Raw genomic sequence first — 25,492 nt, forward strand, 5'->3', positions numbered from 1 at the left:
CCTTTATCTCGAGCATCAATGTAGGCCCCACAATCCCAATCATATGACAAAGATTGTGTAACAAATACATCAAAAATTTTCTATTTTCACTAATTGAAACCTGAGAAATAATAGCATCTCATTGACTAGCCAGTTATAGAATAATAAAAATAATGAGAAAGCGGGTCTGCTGTTAATCTGTCCATCATAACATTTCCATGGCTTTCAGCTCCAAATTTTTGTTCAGCATCCGAAACGAACAAATTTGAAATTCTTTGTTCAAATACTAACTGTTCCAAAGACAGAAATTCAATGTATACTGTTGTTTCTCCGCTCTATATCCATTAATATTCTCACTTTCACTGATGTCACTGGCACCCGAAAAAATTTGGAGCAATGTATGTTGGAATCGATTTCAAGCGCATCGGTAAATACTTGCTGGTGCTTTACATATGTTGGAAGATTTTTATCTCCAAGCCATCATAATTAGACATCTGATTGTATGCCCTCTGGTTAAAAAAGGTGAAAAGCCAAAAGTTTGTTTTTGACCATTTTAGGTTGATGATGGCTTTGATTCTCTTGCAACCTTGAACATTGACATAAAGCAGGAAGCGGATGAAATTTTTGACCCCAACAACTTTGATTGTCATTCTGATGTTGTATCAGATGAGAGTGATGAGGACTTCAAGCCACCTGAAAGTGGCAAGAAAAGAAAAACATCATCAAAATGTAAACGGCTATAGTTATTATTAGAACAGCTGAGCTGGACAACAATACAGACTCAAAGTCATGGCTTACCGTCATTAGAAGCCAAGCCTTATTAACTAGATTAGTGGAGTTTTTTATTGGCAATATGCCAAGCTACTAACTTGAAAGGTACAGTTGTTTGACAAAGTTTTAAAACCTTTACAGTTTTTCTTTATTTTTCTCTTGATTTATTCCACCTACACGACACACTTATCTCATGATATGTAGTTTGAAAGTTATAATGGCAAATGTTGTTATATGTTAAATAAAAATCAATTTTCTGTCCAAAGACTTCTATTACATAGGCAACTCCGGGTGGCACAGCTAGCTTATGTTATATATTATAAAAGGTTATTCCGCAGCTCTAGGAGTAACTAGCTCAAATGCAAAAAATGTTAGGATGTTTGGACGATTTATTGAACCAATATCATGATTGAATTGACTCACAGTTTTAAACCAGATATTGACAATTTAGTATGCTCATCAGTATTCTTGGATGGTTGACATATGCATTATTTTAGCCAAGGTCGTGACATATGCGAGGCTTGCATTTTTTAGGTGACAAGGTTTCTCAAGTTTCATTTACACCCCGGAACAACATTAAGATGATTACAACGAAAAAGAATATATTGCCAAGAAGAAAGAGTGTCTCAGCTGTTCACAATTATACTGAACTAGATATCGGAACAGATGACACACACATGTGTATGTAACTTTGTGATGTAGGATGAATATATATGTTTGTAAACGTGGCCAATTTCTGTTGGCAGTTGAAGTTTTTACTGTTTTACTTGAAGATGTGTGGATAAGAGCAGGAGCATGTATATGTGATACTCCCTGTAAACTCATGGGTGCTTGCGGTCCAATGTTATGCCATGGTTGTCAAGGCTAAGCTAAATTTCCTTATAAATCTTAAGCATAGCGCTTACATGCACTACTTTGCATCTTTACTTGGAAATAGCTTTACCAAGCTTATTCTTACAGTAGGCCCTCCTACAACCTAAATAATCAATTAGTAATCAAATAATAGTTTTGGTCCCAAAATGATCAGAAATGTAATAGAAAACTTAGGGGGACAATTTCAGCGGGGTTTCACACTTAACACCAATTACGCCCTCCCCATAGGTTTGCTCGATAGTCGATTGCGATATTCGATAGTTGTCTTTCTTAATATGAATATGTTACCTACGGTGTTTTTATCCCATCGAAACATCTGAAACTAATATATCTGAAACTAATATATATCTAATAAAATTTAATAGAAGACTTACCAATTCAGGGGGGTTTCACTCTTAACACTATTTACGCCCCCCCCCATTGCAGTCCTGTGCTTGAATTCTTTCTTTTGTGTTCTGTAGTTGGTAAATACAGTATTCTATAAAAGCCTCGGTAGTATATCAGAGGCCAAGTTTGTGAAAAACAAGCATTGTTCATGATTGTGCTTCTTTTAACATGTAAGAAGACTTAAGAAGTTTCTCCATATGAGTTCAGCATTTGCTTTTTCGGACAAATAAATTCTTATATTTCCTATCATGCACGTCATTTTGAAAAATAAGCATGTCATAATTTAAACTTGACTTTTTCATGAATAGCAAAACATGTTGTTAGCAGCTTCCAAACTTCTTATTAGCACATATCTGAAAAATATGTTCTTCAGCTGCTACCTTTACCCTATTGAGTTCTAAATTTTTCTCACTGGAAAGTGATGAGTATAATCTGCTCTTTTGAGTGATATAAAGATGGCGTATCAAATTTATTTATTAAATACTTTTTTGTTGCAAGATGTGAAATCTGCAGTTTAGACCTCCCATTTTTAAATATCAAAACTGAGGTTGGAATTATATTGGATAAAACATTAACAAACTGTTTTAGCCACAAAAGGATGTTCAGTGAGCACAGAGAAAGGATTGCACATTTGTCATATATGCCAAGCTGAATTCGTCAACATATGTTCTCTCAGCCGGCATTTCAAATGGCATTCAAGACAATCGGGTTATGTTTTATTCGTCTATGAATTCTATATACTGCTACTATGACTGTATATTAGGTCTAGTTAGATACATCTGATACATTAGGATTTAAACACTTCAATTGAAATAATACTTGCTAGAATTTCAATACATATTCTATTCATAATTTAATTTAGTACCTAGTTGTTACTGTTAATTCCAGCATTTAAGACGCCAAATTACAAGTTTAAAAATAATTCCTTGACTTTTATGGCAGTGACATTTTCATGATACTGATTCTAGTATATTCAAACTTCAGGAAACCATCACAAATCGAAATGCTATGACATAGTGATTTATTTATAACATAATAAAATACTAGTAACCCTTCTATTCTTACTACTATTAATACTATGATTATTCACAGTTCAAATTGTCATTGCAAAGCATCTTTGCAGTATAATTACTTTTTTGAAAATGTTTTTTTGTAGTATCCGTATTCGAGCCCACACTTCGATAATAAATTTGACGCATTCACTAGCGTTCTTTTTTTTCATGTACATGAACCACAATTATTTGCAAAAATCTGCCTTGTAGCATTTCTTTTCTTTTAAATACGTATTGGCATAGGTGGCAGTTTCGTTCGATTGGTAATGCAGGTATATGATGACAAAGTGTTGTGTTTTGTGCCCAGTGGTCTTCACCAGAACTGTGTCTTCGCTCATTCCTCAGTTACTCGTATTGCCAATGTCAACAAAAATTCTGGGTATCTGATGACGCGTGGGTTATTGATAGCCATTTCCTCATCTACACATCACATTCCTCTCATGTGGGCAGGAATTTTTCAATCAAGCATCTTGAGCCATAGTAGGGATCAAATTATTTGGCAAGTACATGTCAAAACCACAATTTTTACATCAAACGAATAGAATTCGTCTTATACGCTGCATCTACTTGTACCCTGGAATTCACAGTATTCCTATTTACGTAAACATAGATGATACCTCACTGGCTCATCAAGGTTTAGTACAATATTGTACATGTAGCGTTTGTGACTGGCTGACTTTTGGCTGCTCATTTGCAGGAGGTTAGCTTTGTGCTAATGCATCTTCGTTTGTGATAATACAGTAATACTTCAACCTACGAGTGCCCCAACGTACGAGACTTTCGAGGTACGAGCCAGCTTTTAAGCAGGTTTTAGCACTAACATATGAGCCATGTTTGAGATACGAGCACGTGAGTTAGTTGCTAAGTATGTCGGATGTGTCTATGAGAACAGCATCACTCTGTATTTATCAACTGCTCAGGTGATACTTATGTACAGTGTTTTTTGTGCGCGATTTCTAGAGCATAATTATGGGAATTAAAAGTACTGTACGTAGACCGAAAGTTTGCCAGTAAAATGAAAGCTATTGTAAAGAAAAAACGAATGATAACAATTGATATTAAACGAAAAATCATTGGAAAATATGCAAAATGTATATGCATGATTAAAGATGTAGTTGCGTCAAAATTTAAGTTGATCTTAAAAGAAAGCTTTTTTTTCTCTATCAGTTGATATGTTGTTTGTTGTGTTACGCGATCGCATTGCCAAGATATTTGAAGATTAAAACCGAAAAAATCTGATCGCCGTAAAAACGCTCAGGCCACAAAAACGTGCCCAGCCTCGCCACAAATGATGTCACGCGTTTGGCAACCTGTCTCTATCTCTCGTATTCACATCGGCTATTTGCGATGAAAGTCTAGTCTTACGCGGCTCTATTGGCATATATCTTATTTTGTATTTGCTCGTGTTGGCTAGAATAAAATTTTAAATCCTGCTACTGATGCATTATTATGAATGTTTAAAAGGCCTCAAATAACGAAAATTGAAAATTTGTTCTACTCACTTTCTCCAAATGTTGTGTAAACATTTGGGTACCGACTACCAATTCTACCGGTCTACAGTAATTCTGTCAAGTCACTTTATGTAGAACGCGGTCTTTGTATCAGCACAGTTCTGCAGCTACCCATATAAATGATATACAGCCTCCCATAAGCCCCGCCCACATTATGTCGCCTATTACCTACGTACTAGTTTCTTACTAGTATTCTTACCGAATACTAAATAATTGAAATAAGCAAGCCACCTCTTTGAAAAGAATATAGAAAGGGATAGAGTTTTAAGGATGAGAAGTCTGCTGCAAACTGGATTTTGAACTCACATTCTCCAGTTCTGCGGACACCCATATACCATATCCGATTCACTACAATATTCTGCAAATCATTTTTTGCATTATCTTCAACAATATTATTTTATTATATAATTTTTACAAGCAAAAATATTTTCATCTCGGCATAAAGCTTTTATTAAAAATATTCATCAAGTCGTGGCCACTCACATAGTATTAGCTGATACAATAAGACAAATTCATCTACTGCAACAAACTCGAACAAAACATCATGGCTTATGCAGCACGCATTAAGGTCTCTCTTTCCACTTTATGGCAGTTTCCACACTGACAAACCTTCTTCGGCTGGTGGGGTGACATAAACATTCTGTAATCAGTAAAAAATTGCAATAAATATATGTCATTCATAGATATGTTATTCTAAAGCGTATCTATTGACAGCTTCCAAAATGGGAGTTAAATAGATTGCGAGTGTAATTTTAAAAACGAATAAACATTTAATAAAGGCACAAGCAAGTCAAGCCAACGATTCGAAGCTTTGGTTCTGGAAATTAACGATTTGCAATGATCAATTGATTTTACCCACTTCCTACGAGTGAAAATAATTGGTAATCATGACTCTCATTTACCAAAGAAAATTCGAAAAAAATATTAAAGCTAGGTAAAACGGCAGATAAGCTATGAAACGATGATTGGAGATAGCAAAGAATTATCATTTTATTAATTAGTAAATGTATTTATGACTATAAAAATATTATATTTACTCAAGTATTGAAGACTCTAAGTTAATTTACCTCCATTCTGTCTTCCTCTGCAGCAAAACGCTGCTGACGCCTGTCAACAGCCATAGGCTGTCTACTCCAATCTTTTACTAAAAGTTGCTCAAATAACTCTGAGTCGCAGTCGCTATACAAAACTATGTATAACTTAGTAATTGTTGAAACGCGTTGAATCAGTAACGTTGAGAATTCTCTTCGAGATCACAGACAACGCGTTTTACGATTGATAACATTTATTACAGCCTATATTAAGATTTCGCGCTCATGATTGGCTAACGAAGCGACCTCATATTTATCGCTCGTGGTTTCATTTCAGATATCTTGCTTGTGACGTCACGAAATAGGCACCCGCTGGAACGTGAGCTTTTTAAAAGAGGGCCTCATTCAAACGCATATATCTCTGGACAGAGTTGGTCTACAAAGACAAAAATGGCATCAAATTGTAGCTGTTTTAGCCTTTTATGGGTCCTAATTTCATTAAATTGACTTTTTTGACGCAACTACATATTTAAAATAAACATTAAACAAATCATAAAATATTCATACAACCAAAGAGAATCTCTTTAAATAGAAATGATTGAAGAAGGTATTTAAATTCCAAGAAATGGCGTAAAAAACATGAATTAAATAAGTTTTGTAATATTTGTGAACATGTTTCCACACCACCCAAGAGGTAAACAAATGGCGCATTACCCGTTTTTGTAAGGTGGCTGTTCCCCAGTAGGCATATAAACCACCGAACATGTATACAAGATTTAATATTTCAAGAATTTCATTGATAAAGTTTATTACATGACAGTGGAAATATAAAATTTGCAGAAATAATAAGAATTTTGAAATTCTGAATTTCTGAAAAAACTGAAATAGAATTTGTGAAATAATTAGCAAACAGTGGTTAAATTTAGTCTGTTCTGCCACAATGATTGCAAAAAATATGAATTGATTGAAATATGATATCCAAAATGAAAAAAACAAAATACCATGAATAATAACAATGCAAAGTTACTGTTGCTAAGGAAGATATCCTTGAAAATTTGCCAGGCATACCGATTAGTGTATCACCGAAGTGCTTGAGGGTAAACGATGTTCTTTGTCCGACTGAATAGGGAGAGGATGTATCGGCCATTTTTATTGCCTACTCGGGATAGCGCAACATATAACTGCCCACGTGAAAAGCAAGGTGTTAGGAGGTGAATGCCAACAGTTTTTATTGTTTGACCTTGGGATTTGTTGATAGTCAAAGCAAATGACAGTCTAACAAGAAACTGTATACGTTTAAATTGAAACTGAAATTGAAACGTTGAAATTGAATTAGCAGTATTCTAAGGATAAAAACTTTTTCATCAATCGCAGCTCTGGTAAGCGCAGTAGCACAAATAAGATTTGGTGATAGATTTTCGATGATCAATCTTGTACCATTAAAAAGTCTAGGTAAATCCAAATTTCGAAGAAGCATATCTAGGGCACCAACGCATAAAGATTATGAGGAGGCATACTGGCAGGCTGTAAAGAGTTCAAGAATTATGTAGGATAATTGACTGAGTCATTGTCTTCAACAACACAGTCTATGCTAAGAAATGAAGTCGTAGTCCCAGGAATTTTTTCAAGAAGTAGTCGATTGATGTGTCAACAGTGTCATTTTTAGGTGCCAGAATTATCCTTTCTTTCAGCCTGGATTTCCTCTAGGTATGACCGGTAGGGTTTGACGAAAATTGCCAGCAAGAAGTACACATACACCACCCATTAGTTTGTCACTGTTATAAAGGTCTTTATGTGTGCGATCCAAAGCTTCCAATGTTGCTTTATGTGTCATTGTGCATTCACCCCCAACAATTCAGTTTGTGGTATGCAACAATTGAGCCAATCCAGTACCTTTACTGATGTTGCAAACAGGAGTCTCCAGGCAACCTATATCTAATGGTTGTTTAAACATTGAATGAGACGTTCTTCCACCTTCCAGCAACGTAGCGGCTATACCTGAAGATGCGACTGCCAGTGCAACTTGTCGGTTAGATCTGAATTTGTGACCCCGGCCGTCAGAATGTACAATCGTGCGGTAATTCCATTGCTCACAAAAGCGCGCTAACCATGCTTCACGCTATTATATGACTCACCGTCACTATTTTAGTAAACAGTGGTTTACAGTGCATTCAACCCTGCCCTTTCGCATGGTCTTGTTTATTTTTGTGTCTGACCAATCATAAAGCCAGAATTGCCATTTAACTACACCCATATCGGTGGTTGCTATGAAATTTTTCATAACCCAAGATCATAAATATAGGCTCTAATTGCGGGTCCGCGCATGTATGTGGCCATTTCCTGTTTTAATGCTTCAGGCTAGAACAAAATAAACAATCGCAAAGATTACGGCTAGTTGATGCTAGATGAGTATTTCAACTTAGAATCTGAGTCAGCTGCCTCAGATCATAGTGAAAGCGATGATGAGGATTGTGATAATAGGGCAACCTTAGAAATACAGCTGCTTACGCAATATGTGGCTGCTAATGATAATGCGAATTAATTAAATCTAATTACAGAGAATAACGATCAGCCTATCACTGCTGATAACATTCCCATTTTAGCTGTTGACATCAAACTAATAAGTGGGTGCAAATGTAGGGAATTATGCGCTAGTTTTATGTCATCTGAACAATTAAGCCTCATTAGAACTGTGTATCAAGGATTGCCGAAAAAAACATTGGATATGGTTGCGTTGGGACAAATTGCCACTAGCATAACAAACAAACCTCTTCAATGCGCTACAACAAATCTCTGCAGCGTACTCGTGCTACACTGTTTGAGTGTTAAACTACATAAAAAGAGCTCTAGATTGAATAGTCACTTGGTGAGTTGGGTGGATATTTTTGCATCACATGTTTTCCGCACCATTGACCTTACCACGACCTTCTGTATTGGTTGACCATTCTGAATACACCTCCAGCTCTTTGTTAAGTTGTTGGACTGTCATTATTTGCAGTCATAGCAATATAGCTTGATGAGAAGTGCCCAGTTTGAAGCATGCCCTTTTAATGAATATCTCCAGGACAGTGAGAATTTAGCCACATATATTGGTAACCTTACCATGACCTTTGGGAGGTCAACCGTCAATCGAATTGGAATAAAAATACAACGATCATCTGTTTCAAGGTTTTATTGTGAAGAATGCCAGGTTTCGTCAATATAGGTTGAGATTAAGTGGTTGGTTACTATGGCATTTTGATTTGTAAACAAATACCATGATTTACAGTTCATGAATCACCAACTTTATTCTGATTAAACTCAAAACAACAGTTTTAGTTTGTCATGAGACCTTCTCTACTAAATCTTGCCTAACCTGGGTATAAATAATCCAATTTAAAAAATTTTAAATGCATTAAAATCCTCCAAATTTGTTGATTTTAAATATTTAAATAACTCAAAAATGTGGTTTTAGCACGATTGTACATTCTGACTGCCTGGGTCACATTTAGCAAGCAAAATATTGAGCAAAAAAGCTTTACCAGTTCCACCGGGCGCGTCAAAAAAAAGATCGCTTCACGCTCATCATTCACAGCTTTTAAAACTTTTCCATAAATTAAATTCTGATCAAATGGAAGGTTTGGTTCCGTGCTGTTAACAAATCTATCTAACTTTGTCATGTCATAGTTGTTTTCTCGTAGCAATTCTGTTTGTGGAAGCAGGTCTGAATCTCTGCATGACAATGTGAATCCAAGTTGCTCTAGTCTCTTACCAGAAATGTTAATGACTTTGTCTTCTAACAAAATCGAAGCTTTTTTGAAAATTTTGGCTGCAAAGTCTAAACAGATCTGTGGTTGAAGTTAATTCAATTGTCTGCGTACATCATCACTCATGTTTTCTCTATGATCTAGCCATAATTGTTTAGAATCAGACGGATTGCAGCTAATAAGAATAACAGCAAACAGATTACGCAACCGAGAAGGTGAATCTGAAACTGAAGCTTCCTGAAGAGTGTTTGCCACTCTCTATCATCTTATAGTGATCCTCGTTTGAGACGCGCCTCTTTAAATGTTGAGCAAACGATTCCGTCGACAGTTCGAAGTTGTTGAAACGAAGTAGGTCCTGTAACTTAGTGTGGTAAAATGCGTAAGTGAAAAGTGAAAACACTCTGTATGTTGGATGAACGGTATATACTCTTTCTAGCGCATCTGATTCACTCATATGAGGCCAGTTTTCAACCACTTTTCCTTGTCTTCTAGATTGCCATTTTTTCTGTGCTGTCCATGTGTAGTAAGTAAGCATTTGATGATATAATAGCGTTTGAGCAAACTCATCGTTTTGGCATGCTTTGAAAAATTCTGTTAAAGTAGTCCTTGGTGGTTCCTGTGCACATTGTTCGATGTTCTCCTCATTGAAGTATACTCGCTGTCCATTTTCTAGATGTACAGTAAGGTGTGTTACTGCAGGATGTCTCTGATGAATTGGCAGAACTAAAATTCTCCAAACAGCCTCATTGCTGGAAATATATCTACCTGTTTGAAAAGTAGTAACTTCATCTCTGTTATTTTCTATAACAAAAGCTGCTTGATCACTACGTTTGTGAATGTATTTGCAGATGTATTTTATGGATTTAACCAAATGACAATATTCCACATTGAGATGGGTGTTGAAAATCTTCAACTGAAGAGGGCACTACGGCACAATCCATCTGTTGTCAATTTCAATTTCTGTGCCACTGTGTTGAATTGTTGCAAAATGTCCTCCCATCCCTGGCATTCGTCTTCTATGGTGCGGATATCCATCATCAGCAGTCAGAGTGTCATAAATTAGTGCTCGCGGGTATTGTTTGGTGCATTTTTCGTCTTTCATACAGGGAGAAAGGCGATTTAGGTTGCCACATGGTTCATGTATCATTTGCTTGGTAACAATGCTGTACAGATTTGGGTCCTCTTCTTTATCTGGAATATCTGCAGATATTATTAAGTCGACCTGAAATAAGGACATTTTTTTCTACCAGCCATAAAAGAAGATGACAATGGGCATACCTCGTTTTTGCTATTCAATTGAATAAAGGAAACATTAAGCATTGCCAAAAAATTTTCCCTTTGTTAGCAAGTTGAGCAGTAGTTTCACTTTTAGCCCAAGCACTCTAGCTACAATGTCATGTCTGTCATGAGCTGCTTGTCCACCTAGGAGAGCTTATTTGATATCCGTCTATTTTGGATTGCACATTAATGTTACAAATAGATCTGGTCTTCCATGTTGTCTGACATAGGTCATAGCATCTTGGACATACTCATGCATGTATCGAGGGCTACCAGTAAATGAAGAAGGAAGAATGACTAATTGGCCGATGTTCTGCGCATCATTATTTAGCACAGCGTCTCTTAGGTGAATGTAACTGTCAGCTCTAAGTCTTCTTTGGCTATGTATAATATAAGCCAATATTTCACTTTCAATTTTTGCGTACAGGTCTGTCAGAAATTGATGGAGCAGGTGTCTGCATCTGAGTAAGTGGTTTGATCCTGGCTTTCGTATCAGTGTCCTCAAAGCTCAAAGATACATGGCAGATACAGTCTTCCTTTGCACATCATTGCCAGTGTTTGGGTCCACCTGCCTTATTGTAAGATGATATCCATCATGGCCTTGCCAGTATATGATTGGGTACTGTAGCGCATTGTAGGATATATGCATTTCAGAAACTCTTGTAAGTCCTGATTGTCACTTGTGGAACACAATATATCTCTTATCAAAGTCCTGTCCTACAATAACAATCGTTGGTTCATCTAATTCGGGTGCATTACATTTTCGTTCATGTTCTCCAGCTGGCCGCCTATTTGCACGAATTACAATTTTCAAACAGTCATCTGTTATATTTCCCATGAATGTTTTAAATTCCTGAATGTAGTTGTTGTAGCGGTCAAAAAAGTCTTGCAAATCATGGACAATGCTACGCCTAACACCTGAGACATTTTCACATATTTGAGTTACTTCGTCATAAGAGTTGCCCATTAAGAAAATTTGCAAAAACTTGTTGCTTTTGTTTTGAGCTGGCAAAAGCGATCCGTGCAAATGATAAATCTGTCCTTGCACTTTGAAAGTGCGCATAAAACTTTGCTCACGAATTTCTCTCGAAGCTCCAAAAGATGTTATCTGAAAACGATTGTTATATTTGTTATATTTTAGATAGGAAGTGGCGAGAACATGCACGATCTTCAATCATTAAACTTTGCAATGGTTCAGGGGGTGCAGTAAGGACTGGTATTTTTACTTTTCCATTTGCACAACACATGCCTGGAGCTTCGTCCTTCCACTTTAGTGCTTGACAATGGTCACACATTTTATTCATATCTCATATTAAACAGAAGGAATCACTCTCATAATTAAAGAAGCAGTCATACAAAAATGCTGCATTAAGCTTTTCTCTCCAAGATGCGCACCTTCTTGCAGCAACCCTCTCTCGATCACGCGCTTGTCTTTGAGCCCAATGTTCGTCAGTCTCTGAAGATCTTACAGTTGCAATCCTCTCTTGATCACACGCTTGTCTTCATGCACGTTGTTCTTCAGTCTGTGATGCTCTCTTTTCTCTAGCCTTTGCTAAGCATTCGTTTCTTTGCTGCCTAGTTTCCAAGGCTTTAGCAGCCGCTTTCCTCAGTCTGTCTTTTCTAAGTCTTCTCTTTCTTGTGATGGCTCACTGCAGATTCTTTTCTTTGGAGGCATTAGACAATGTGTAACTTTTGAGAAAACATGTAATAAACGGAATATTAAAAAACATAAAGAATTTTATAAGAGAATGAAAATCTAGATATATATTTCTCAAAATATATATCTAGATTTACAAATGTGTGTGTAATTATAAAATGTTGAGGAATAACTGATACTTACAATGTTACATGATAAATCTTACAGTAAATCTTACAGATAGTCTAACAGAAAATCTCACAGTAATCTTACGAATGTTTGTTGTAAAAGGAATTACGAATTACTAATATTAATAATAAAGATTAGAAAATGAATTAGAAATAATAACTGTGTATGAAAATGAATAATGTTAAAACTTCAAACACAATACTTGAACTATGTTTAAAAAAGGCAAGGTGAAATAATAACAATAACAAAACAAACTTTAAAAACTAATATTATAAACTTCAAAAGTTATAAGAAGTTTAAGAATGTAATAGGAGAATGTAAATCTAGATATATATTTTTCAAAATATGTAAATGATAAATCTTACAGATAATTTAACAGAGATTCTTACAAATGTTTGTTGTAAAATGTAAAATTAATTACGAATTACTAATATTATTAATAAAAATTGGAAACTGATTAAGTAATAGTAGCAGTATTTGAAAATGAATAACATTAAAACTTCCAACACGATACTCAAATTACGTTTCAAAAAATGCAAAGTGAAATAATAACGATAATAACACAAACTTTAAAAACTAATATTATAAACTTCAAAAGTTATAAGTAGTTAAAGAATGTAATAGAATGTAAATCCAGATATATATTTTCAAAATGTGTAAATATGTGTAAGTATAAGATAGCGAGCAATAACTGATACTTGTAACATTACACGATAAATCTTACAGATAATCTAATAGATAATCTTACAAACGTTTGTGGTAAAATTAATTACAAATTAGTAATTGGTTAGGTTTAGAAGGAAATATGTGTAAGTTAGTACACAAAGCGAGCACTGATAGGAACTTTTGTTATTTTCGTGTGCGTTTGCAAACTTTGTCTTATCCGTCTGTTGAGAAAAGGAATTTGCGCTTGATAATAAACTATATCGCTATTAAAATAAAGGTTTAATAACAAACTGCAAAATATTCATCCATACAAAGATGCTTTAATTTGAACTAAAAGAAGAAATTACGTAAAATATTTTTAAACAAACAATGATTTAGTTATTTTAGTATTAGTATAGTATTTTAGTATTTCATGATTGTGGAACGCAAGGTCCCAAATGAGAATGAAAAATGATTGTGGTCCCAAATGAGAATCTAAAAAACATAATGTAGCTGTGAAAAAATCTCCTGAGCAGCTGAAATAAATTAGTAACTAAATGTAGATGTAAAATAAATAGCAGGTATGTAAGGTACGAAATGTCGACGAAACGTATATACCCAGTTTGGTAACGTTTATAAGCTGTAAAAAAATCATACAATATATAGTTCGAGATAATTTACCAGCTTTAACGAAAAAAGACGAAGAAGCATCGCGTTGCATATACTTAGACCCCAAAATATTTCGGAATAGTAGCTTCGTAATTCGTGGACGCAAGGCTAAAATAAATAGCACGCGTGTATCCGTTAAATTTTTTATGAGTTAAAATTCAGTCTTAATTGCAGTGCTTAAAGAATGGAGAATGCATAATATTATTATGCTTTATTAGTTATCTTGAGGTGTTGACTGATGTTCTAAAAAAAGAATCGAGGAGATTGACCCACTAGAAACTGAGATATAGCCAGCCAAACACAGGTCTACCTAATAGCAAATCAGAGAAAACCTCTTCGAAAATCCCGAGAATTGTGACGTATGAAATCGACTTATTGGTCATGTGCCGGAGTTGCGCACCCTTACCGCCGTTACGTATAATGATGGTTTTAGGCTATGAGATGTGAAACGCTTCTCACGATAGTAAAGAATTTACAGACTAGCTCTGTTTCTCAAGAAAATCAAGCAAACTTTGTGTGGTAAAGGCATTTGCCCACAACCCCTCGCCATGATTTTTCAAAACAGAAGAGCAGATTTTGACTATTGTGCTTCAAGTTTTAACTCGATCTCCATGGATATGCTCCGAAGATCCTCTGTTCAGCGAACAGTGTGTGTATAGTCTATATGCGACATCTGTGATTTGCAGTTTGTTTAGAATAAGAAATTTTGTTCATTCATCATTTTTCTACTGTGTACCTACTGCAGCATTCAGTTGATTTTTATGATTATCGTCACTATTAACAGACTGTAAGTTCACTACAGCCATAATTTTAAAAAGAATAACTTGACCGTGCTGTTTTTGCTGTAAGAAAAGAAAACGATAACTTTTGTTTTGATTTTTTCTATTTATCTGTTATCTTATCTATGATTATTTTTATGATTAATATAATGATCATAATGCATATTATGCAAAATAATAATATAACTGCGTATAGAATAAATGACATAACCAATATAATTTTTAGAAAATTATAAATGATAACCGAGATTGATGAATGATTTAATTGATTCTATTTGTTAGCTATAAAGAAATCTGAACAGCGCTAAGGGTGAGTCTGATTAGGGACGCTAAGTGGGAGAACAACAAAACTGAGCTGAACCAGCAAGATAGCGAAAGGTTGCGGCATAATAGACACGTGTAATTATTTCATGCTAAAACTAATCTACACGTCAGAGGGACTGGTTCGGAATTATCAGAGCAATGATTGTTGGGCCCAATTAGATTGTTCTATACTTCCAGGGATTAAACCAATTAAAATGCCGTGATTGTTATACAGTAGGAGAGCACATTAGTTGGCTTAATGGACCGATGGCACACAAGTCGATTTCATACGTCATATATTGATGATTACCAAAACACTTATGTTTTTGGTAGACCTGTGTTTGGCTAGCTATATCTCAGCTTCTGGTCGGTCAATATCCATGATTATTTTTAGAACATCAGTCAACACCTCAAGATAAATAATAAAGCATAATAATATTATGCTTTCTCTATTCTTTAAATAGCTTTTTTTAGCAAAGCTAATTTATAGTTTGCATGTGCATAGCGTATCCGTTATATGAGAACGAATATAAAAGCGCACAGGTTTGTTAAGGCATTATAGCTCAGTGGTAAAATATCCGGATATACTGGATCGTCTCATGGATCGTCGATGAGAAACCCGTTGTGAGTTCAAATTTATCGGTTAACGGCAAATCAAGATTCTAAGATCTATAGCCGGATTCCCGACAGACGGACTTTGAAAAATATATATGTATATATGGATATATACATGTATATTTATATTTGTATGTACATATGTATGTACCTATAACTTATATGTAGGTGTTTGTATGTAGGTAATATGAAATATATATATAGATGTATATATATGTATATATAAATATATACATGTATATATGTATATTTGTATGTACACCTGTGTGTACGTGTGTTTGTATGTAGGTATGTGTATATACATACATATGTGTGTACGTATGAATATATGTACATACCTATGTTTGTATGTATGTATGCTTGTATGTATGTACATACATATGTATGTACAAACAAGTGTATGTATATATGTGTGTATGTACGTGTGTATGTAGATGCGTATGTGTGTATGTATGTACGTATGTATGTACGTAACTATGTATGTATGTACATATGTGTGTACATATGTATGACAAAGACTTTTACAAAGACATTTTATTATTTATACAGATCCATATACATTGAGAAATATGTATATATATATATATATATATATATATATATATATAGAAATATATACAAATACATATACAGTGAAACTCGATCTTCACAGACCGAGAGAAATTGTTCGAGTTATCAGACCGTTCAGGTTATGAGAGCATTGTTACAAGTGCATGTATTTATCAGTACATATACAACTATATATAGATCAAAAAGCATTGATTGCTTGTAGCAAGTTAAGGGGCCTCTCATGTAATATATTAACAATTTTTTTATCAGAAAGTATTAATATTTTCCTTTTATGTGAGATTTGTTTGTTTTATGTGATGTGACTGCTTCAGGATGTTTTCAGATTAAAATTGGCAAAACTTGATCTTGGTTTAATTGTTCAGTTAAAAAAAAAATTTTTTAACTTTATTAACCTTTTTTTCCTTCAAGCGTTTTAACAACAACCAATTTTGCCGATTTATTTTAAGGTTTTTTTCTGACTTTTTTTTGAATTTTTTGCAGACTTTATTTGAAGGTTACCTCGCTTCTCCTTGCATTCAGAAGGCTATCCCCAAGCGGATGTTTGGTAAAGTCTGATGTTTTGCGGTAATAATTTTGATAATAGCGGCAATATTCTAAGGCAGATATATTTAAAGCGGATTCTAAATAGCGGATATTCTATGGCGACAACGGTAAGGTGTTGGGCAAAAAATTGTTCGAGTTAAGGAAGTTAAGGTCGCGTTATCTAAAGCAATTTATCATTGCGTGGGAACGGACCAAACAAATCCGTTCGAGCTATCTATGTGTTCGAGTTATCCGAGGGCGAGTTATGCTAGTTTCACTGTATATGTATAGCCTATTTATGTATGTATATATGTATGTATATATGTGTATGTATATATATGGATATATATATATGTATGTATATACATGTGTATATATACGCATGTATACTTTGTTTCATATATTGTACGCTAAGAGTGCTCAATATAAAATAGAGCTAAAATACATAAAAGTATTTCGATAAAGTTTATTCAATGTATTACTACAACCATTGGTTTCATACAGCCAGCGAGCTAGCTGCCTGTATGAAACCAATGGTTGTAGTAATAAATTGAATGAGCTAGGCAGCTAGCCAATGAGCTAGGCAGCTAGCTCGCTGGCTGTATGAAACCAATGGTTGTAGCAATAAATTGAATAAACTTTACCGAAATACTTTTATGGGTATATATATATATATATATATATACCCATAAAATATTTTCAAAAATATTTTCGTTAACGACTTTTCTCAAAGTTTGCAAATCGCTTTGCTTGATTAAATGTAAATGTTGATTAAAAGTAAACTTTCTGTACAAAATATTTTTATTACACGTGCAACGCCGGGCATTTACCTATTACACACATATATACATACATTCATATATCCATACATCTGTACATACATAAACAGCCAACTACAGATAACTTACCCTCAGAGAGCTCGAACCCATGGTCAGCTCAAACAGATTTGTTTGGTTCGTTCCCACGCAATGATAAACTGCTTTAGATAACTCGAACTTAACATAATTAACTTGAACCGCTCGAATCGGTTGTTATCATTTTAGAATATCACTTTATTTAAAGTCATAGAGATAAATAACAACTTTTAGTAGTTCTTAGGCGTCATTATTACCACCATCGGCAAAATATTTTCGTTAACGACTTTTCTCAAAGTTTGCAAAAAGGTCGCATTTTTCAAAACACCCGCTTTGCGATGGCCTATCAAAAGCATGGGAAAGCGTAAAAACCTTTTGATGAACTTATAGTGAAATAGGCAAAATTGATCTTGGTTAAAACGCTCAGAAAAAAGATGGTTTTTTCTGAGCGTTTTAACCACAATCATGTTTTGCCAATTTTATTCTGAAAACTTCTTGGCAGTCACATCACCTAAAATAACAAACAAATCATTAGTGATAGAAAGATATCTATACTTTCTGATAGAATATGTCAAAATTTTACATGAAATGATGAGAGGCCCTCTAACATGCAACAAGCAATTTATGCTTTTGATTTATATATACTGTAGTTTGTATATGTACATGTATCTACTAATAAATACATGCACTTGTGACAGTGCTCTGATAACTTGAACACTCTGATAACTCGCACATTTTCGTTCTGTCTTGTGAAGTTTGAGTTATCCAAGTTGGACTGTCGTACATACATATATACATACATACGTTCATACATACATATATACATTTGTACATACATATAGTATATGTAGATGTAGGTACATATAATATATGTACATCCATATATTATATGAATGTATGGATGTATGTACATATATATATACATATATATATATATATATACATGTATATATGTATACTAGCTGAATTACTCGCCTACGAGAACAGATTCAGATTCATGTGCAGCATAAGGTTGATTCAGAGTTGTTTTTCTTACTGTAAAACAACTCCAAACATGTGGTCTGCTGAATTTTTTTGCTTTGATCAGAATATGCATACACATATGCAGTCATACATGTTAATAAAGTTGGGAAGAACATTGGAAATCTGCAATAATTTTTACAGCTAGTCTACAATGCATCAGTCTCAAACCAATCAAAGCGGTGTTGCCCTATTTGTGTACTGAAAGCTGATTATGAAATTGACATTGCTAGGCAAACTGAAGTTCTTCAAACTGGTAGTATTGAAAAATGTTGCATCTTTTAAAAAATTATACAAAATATTTTGTTATCGCCAGCATTTATTGAATGGAGACTTCTACATGCTTAAAACACTAATCATGGCTCACCAGTTCTTCGTCTATAGCCTGTGTTTTGGCTTGCTATGTACCTACAAACAGTAACGAGGTTGCGTCGATAAAATTTATATGTATAACAACACAAACAGTAAGATGTCAAGGCAGATACAGGATTAGCACCGTACAATATTACAACATAACGCCAACATGATAGCCTTTTTATAAAAAAACAATAAGAAAAATTAATGCATGGAAATATATTCATACTGAAAAACATGCTAGAAAATGCTGCTTGTGGAAGATATGTAGGTATAGCAGAACATGAAGAACATAGCATAACAATAACATAATGTTAATTCAATGCAAGCAAGACATAACAATAGCAGAATGTTAGTTCAACGCAACACTTGCAGATAGACAACATCTTTTGTTTTTCTTTCGGGAGTATGAACAAACAATTTTCGGCTTGTGCCTACTTTTGAGCAGGTGACATACAGCTGGTCAAGGTTGAAGCACGGTGACAGTAAGTCAATTCCAGCTGCTCTCTTCCTTTTCACCATCGCCTATCACGACTCTCGGAATACCCGTGCAAGTTCTGTAGTAGCAAGTTACAGTATAGGCCTCCTCGTAGCTGGAAACAAATTAGTAACTCAGCTGCTGAAGGAAATGAACATGTCCCACTATCACAAACAGTGGCACAATCAACGTTATTAAGTAGTTGAGGTGTGGCAGTTCATAGACGATACACTACAACAATGAATGAAAAGTACACACCTCTTTGAAGTAGCAATTTAGTAGGTAAAACGCAGTAGCATTACCCGTGCAAGTTCTGTAGTACTCAACGCTGGAAAAAAATAAAAGTAACTCGGCTGCGGAAGGAAATGAATATATTCACTATCACAAACAGTGGCAAATCTAGCGTTTTTAACCCTTTCACCAAAGTAGACTCATTTATGCGTTTTTTATGGTTGACCGCCGTAGATCCATTTTTGGTAACTTGCCCAGTAATTGCTAGTAACTGAATTTCATTATTTGTTGATAACATAACCAGTGATCTTTAGGACTTTTATATGGCAGTTACGGTTTTGTCCTTATATTTCTCTATAAAATTAGCCTAAAGTTTAAATTTTTAATCTTCAGTTGGGAGTTCCAACTTAAAAACTAACATTTTTTGTGTAAGTTCTGTAACCGCCTCCGAGTTAGAAAACAAATTACTACTTATGTTGATGACATTATAGCCAATTCAGATTTTTATGATTACACAGATAATTAAAATAGCAATAGCAGCACTGACTTTGGTAGTGGTGTAAGTAATGGTTTTGTAAGAATTAGGAACATTTTAGAGGATCGTTTTAGCTTCGTAACTTCACATCACTTTATCAATGCACAAAGTATAGATACAATGAATTCTGTGCATAGCAGTGTTTGTTAACATGTTGACAAAGTGAAATATATAACCAAAGCTAACGTTCTAGATGGAGTTTGAAATTGAAAACATATTGTATACATACATGTACCATGAAGCAATAGGCCTGGCAGTAGGCCGATAGCAAAATTTGGACATGGACGCAAATGAAAGGGTTATGTAGTGGAGGTGTAGCAATTCTTAGACAATACAATATTGAATAAGAAGTACTTACCTTTTTGATGTAGAAATTTAGTAGGTGTATTGCCGTTTTTTCCAGTGGCCGCAAAAACAAACGTTCTTGTGACCTTCTCGGTACATGTTGACAGTAAATATTAATTACATGTAAATTAATGCTCAATAAATTTTTTTATTCAACAATGGGTATAGCTATATAGGCACATTTGTATAGGCCGCAGAACTCATGATGGTGTTTTTAACACGACAGCAACTTTGCTGTGTAAAACAGAACAGCGCACTGTAAAGAGGCCCACTAACCGGAGATTCCGGTTAACCCGCCCTAGCGGTGAAAGAAAACCACAGAATCGCCGCACCCTTATATATGTAAACCGCTTCGCTCAAATCATCAAAAAAATTAGCGGTTAATAGTCTGATAGTACGGTATTTACTACTCAAGATAAGTTAGTGCGCTTTGTGAGACCGAAGTTCGTATGACGAAAAAAGGAAAGGCCGGTCTATAAGATGGACCAATGCACGCGCACACACACAAATATGTGGACAAATTATTTGCCATTTATATAGTAGATGTGTATGCCCTTGAGCTAAGGTTAACAAATTAAACTGATTTTCAGGCTAGGTTTTGAGATCTATATCATTGCTCAAAGTGACAGCATTACAATGATAATGAATTAGACGCATGAGTACAATAGACATGGTTTGATTGAATGCGTGAAATGTATTTGTGAAATATTTTGACGAATGAGGCTGCATGAAAGTGTAAATAGAAGAACTTCATGTTCAACTACATCAAATTTGAGCGATTTTGTGAGAGATTCCAACCTACGTCTGTTTTTGTGATGTATCTGATTGACTGCTCGTTTTGTGCAATTAGGGGCTTTTAATCACATTTCCACATATTTTGCACCTACAACACAGCAGAATAAAACAAGGTGAACCTATTGATACATGTACTAAAGAACTGTAATGTGAATTTTGTTGCGGGTCAACCATTAAATCAACTCACGGGTAAACATGCATGAGACTCAGCTGACCTTGTTTTTATGGTTTTTCATTGGTTGAGCTCATAATGTACATGTTTACATTGTATAACAGGCTTTTGTTGCAATGACATGTTTTGTAAGCAAATCTTATGTATTTTGTTAGAAATGGTATGAAGGTTTTTATAATGCATTTTGTATTACTTTTAATTAAACTCACTACTCAAATTTGGCCTCATTGCTGTTATACTTACAATCTGCTCCAAATTTTGTCAAAAGGTTATTCATTCAATTTGAATACTGGTCAGATTTTCTTCAAGAATGTATTCTTTCAATATTGTCCTACTATTGCAGATTCTCTGGATTGTATGAAGTATGCAAGAGATATAACAGCAACTCCGGAATGTAAAGAAAGTGACTTCATTCGTACCTTCAATCACCAATTGACTAGTACCTGTACGTCTCACACATCTAGTACTGAGAAACCCTATGCTTGTACTCAGTATGACTATAGGTCTGCACATAGTGGTAATCTACAGACACATATGAAAACTCATACAGGGGAGAAACTATATGCATGTACTCAGTGTGACTATAGATCTGCTCATAGTGGTAGTTTACAGACACATATGAAAACTCATACAGGGGAGAAACCCTATGCATGTAGTCAGTGCGACTATAGTTCTGCAGATAGTAGTAATCTTCAGAGACATGTGAAAACTCATACAGGAGAGAAACCCTATGGAGGTACGCAGTGTGATTATAGGTCTGCACATAGTGGTAGTCTGCAGACACATATGAAAACTCACACAGGAGAAAAACCCTATGCATGCAGTCAGTGTGAATATAGGTGTGTGCAGAGTAGTAGTCTGCAGATACATATGAAAACTCATACAGAGGAGAAACCTTACGCATGTAGTCAATGCGACTATAGGTCTGCAGATAGAAGTAATTTTCAGAGACATATGAAAACTCATACAGGGGAGAAACCCTATGCATGTACTCAGTGTGACTATAGGTCTGCACATAGTGGTAGTCTACAGACACATATGAAAACTCATACAGGGGAGAAACTCTATTCATGTACTCAGTGTGACTATAGGTCTGCATGGAGTGGTACTCTACAGAGACATATGAAAACTCATACAGGGGAGAAACCCTATGCTTGTACTCAGTGTGATTATAGGTCTGCACATAGTGGTCATCTACAGACACATATAAAAACTCATACAGGGGAGAAACTCTGTGCATGTACTCAGTGTGACTATAGGTCTGCACGGAGTGATACTCTACAGAGACATATGAAAACTCATACAGGGGAGAAACCCTATGCTTGTACTCAGTGTGACTATAGGTCTGCACATAGTGGTAATCTACAGACACATATGAAAACTCATACAGCGGAGAAACCCTATGCATGTACTCAGTGTGACTATAGGTCTGCACATAATTGTAGTCTGCAGACACATATGAAAACTCATACAGGGGAGAAACCATATGCATGTACTCAGTGTGACTCTAGATATACATATAGTAGTAGTCTGCAGACACATATGAAAACTCATACAGGGGAGAAACCTTATGCATGTAGTCAGTGCGACTATAGGTCTGCAGATAGTAGTAATCTTCAGAGACATATGAAAACTCACACAGGAGAGAAACCCTATGCATGTCCTCAGTGTGACTATAGGTGTGTGCGAAGTGGTAGTCTACAAATACATATGAAAACTCATACATGAGAGAAACCCTATGCAGGTACGCAGTGTGACTATAGGTCTGCACATACTTGTAATCTACAGACACATATGAAAACTAATTCAGGGGAAAAATATGATACCATTACATCACTGGACAGCCTATGAATTAGCAGTACTATTGAAAATTTTGTTTAAAAGTAGCCTTGCTTTTGTGCATAGCTTGCCTGTTGGCTTGTAGCTTATATTTATCCTAGTGACTTGATATCTCAGCTCCTTGCACTTGTTATGATGAATTGTGAAATAGTTATGTTATCAATTATTAAATTTATTAAGACTTTTCTTACATTTTCCAGGATAAGTTATGAATTTTGCATGTCTAATATGTTCTACCTATCCACTTCTTGGGTGCCTAAAGCTTTAGCTCACAAATTTTCACATTTTTAAATTTAATTTGTTAGCTCATTTTTTTAATGTTTAGAGATATATTTTGCTTCCTAAGTTTCATTCCAATTTGTTGAACATTAGTAAGTTTGACTGCATGCACAGTTCAATAATCATAACTTTTGTCCTGGGATTTGTCCCTTTTGTCCTATCCACCGAGTGGATGGGAGACTACCTAGGATCTAGGTGGTCTCCCAACCTAGGTCCTAGGTTGATGGAATGTAAAAAGCTAATTATTAAGCATACTGATTAAATTAGTTGTCATTCTTGCACTAAACTCATTCTCACTGTCGTGTATAATAGAGGTGCATAGCTTGAATTTCAGTAACTATAACTATACTATAACTAGTATATAAACTATCGTGTACAGTGCACCCTCGAGATACAATGTTGATCCGATCCAAGGCTGGCATCGCATGGCGAAAAAATCGTAAGTCCGGGTATAGAAACCATTGTAATTATATGATGAAAAAAAGGTAAAGATCGTCCAAAAATTTATAAAATTGCTGTGCATATTGAAAATTAGTAACAAATTAGATGTTAACTTTAGTAACTATAGTTACCTACAGTAGCTGCATTGTATTAAGTGCACCTAGTGATTATAATCTGCAATACTGGAAATGGAAAATTGTAATCTGTGTACCAAATGCAGATCATACGGTAGGAAGTTCTTACCTTCAAAAGGTACGCGTAACACAAACTTCAAATTTACTTTAAATAAGCTAACTTGCCAAACTCACACTTGAAACTAAGTTTTAGTATGTATTTTGAACTATTTTACTGAATTTCTACTTTTTATCACGAAATTTTATCATTCATAAGTTTCTGTCTTCATTTTCATTATAAAATTTAGCGTGTCTGGTTGATACCTTTTTTAACCAGAATTCAATAAGAAAGGCCGCTCAATGCAGTTATCAAAAGCAGCCTCTCACACACCTGACCATTTAATGGCTACCGAAAATAAAAATGAAATTTTATTTACTATCATACAGGACGTACATACCTTTGGAGTAACGTGACTTTCGCTGGCACATATAACAAATGAAGCAGAGAGGAGGCAAAAACGTATGAATGATGATTATGTTGCTGTACGCTTGAAGATTAATTTAATACGTAATGATATGGAATTTTTAGCAGACTAAAAGAAGTCTAGTCCTGTTCAATTTTTCTTCTAGTTTAAAAGAAAAAAACTGCTAGCTGGCTAACTCTTGTAGATGGATCCAGAGAAGGTGCTACAGCATTTATTCTTGTATGAAATGTGCACAAGAATCAATGTAACCGTACGTACAAAGTTTGTACGTATTTACACCATAGAGGACAGGGCTTTAACAAGTTTCAGAAAGTAATGTGGATGCGTCAACTATCTTGAGTAGTTAGTTATATGAGTTATATACATACGATGAATTGTATTCACATAGGAGATTATAAGCCCACCTGCAGAGACATGGTTAAGCAAGAAAATAAAAAATAAAATCAAAGGAATCATACAAAATGAGTAAAATATGAAAAACATGCCACACAAGAGATAAATAATATATACTAAACATTTATTGTTTGAATGTACCAATCCACATCGGTAAATTAAACACTTGAAATATTTCTGCCAATGTGGGGTTTTCTGTATCGTCTACCTCCTCTCCCTTACTAAATGGTTGCTCCTTTTGAATGCTGATTGCGTGCATGGCCTTCTAACTCTTTCAAATCTTCAGTCGTAATTGCGCATTCTTGTGCTTGCGTTAGCGGAATTCTTGCTTTAATAATAATTGCAAATGCTGATTGGTTGCGATCATATCTCTTGACAATGTTAATAATACGGGTGCCTTCTTCTTATTTACGACATCCAACTTTGTTGACATAGAAATCATTTTTCCTTCGTTTTGTAACGTTTTGTATCGGTCTCAGATTCCATAGCTAACGAATTTGATGTAGATACTTGTAGTTATATACGTATGCTGACTAAAAGTTTATAGTAAGATATATTATAACGCTAAAAATGAATATTTGCTTTCGCTTGTGTATTTTACA

The 25,492-nt window shown here is 34.9% G+C and overlaps 1 protein-coding gene across 2 annotated transcripts in view; it reads left to right on the forward strand.

Moving 5' to 3' along the window:
- The window catches only part of LOC137387047 (gastrula zinc finger protein XlCGF57.1-like), a 210,073-nt gene extending 186,502 nt beyond the window's left edge, over positions 1-23,571 (forward strand). Inside the window, exons 3-6 of one of the 2 annotated variants that reach the window (XM_068073332.1) lie at positions 537-708; positions 1,285-1,431; positions 2,599-2,718; positions 21,684-23,571. In XM_068073332.1, the coding sequence (XP_067929433.1) occupies positions 537-708; positions 1,285-1,431; positions 2,599-2,718; positions 21,684-23,068 (1,824 nt within the window). In that variant the 3' untranslated portion in view covers positions 23,069-23,571. The remainder of the gene's footprint in view (positions 1-536; positions 709-1,284; positions 1,432-2,598; positions 2,719-21,683) is intronic. The other variant, XM_068073333.1, reaches the window with a different exon arrangement.
- The last annotated feature ends 1,921 nt before the right edge of the window (positions 23,572-25,492 follow it).

This window comes from Watersipora subatra, chromosome 2 (assembly GCF_963576615.1).
Source record: "Watersipora subatra chromosome 2, tzWatSuba1.1, whole genome shotgun sequence".
Taxonomy (NCBI): domain Eukaryota; kingdom Metazoa; phylum Bryozoa; class Gymnolaemata; order Cheilostomatida; family Watersiporidae; genus Watersipora; species Watersipora subatra.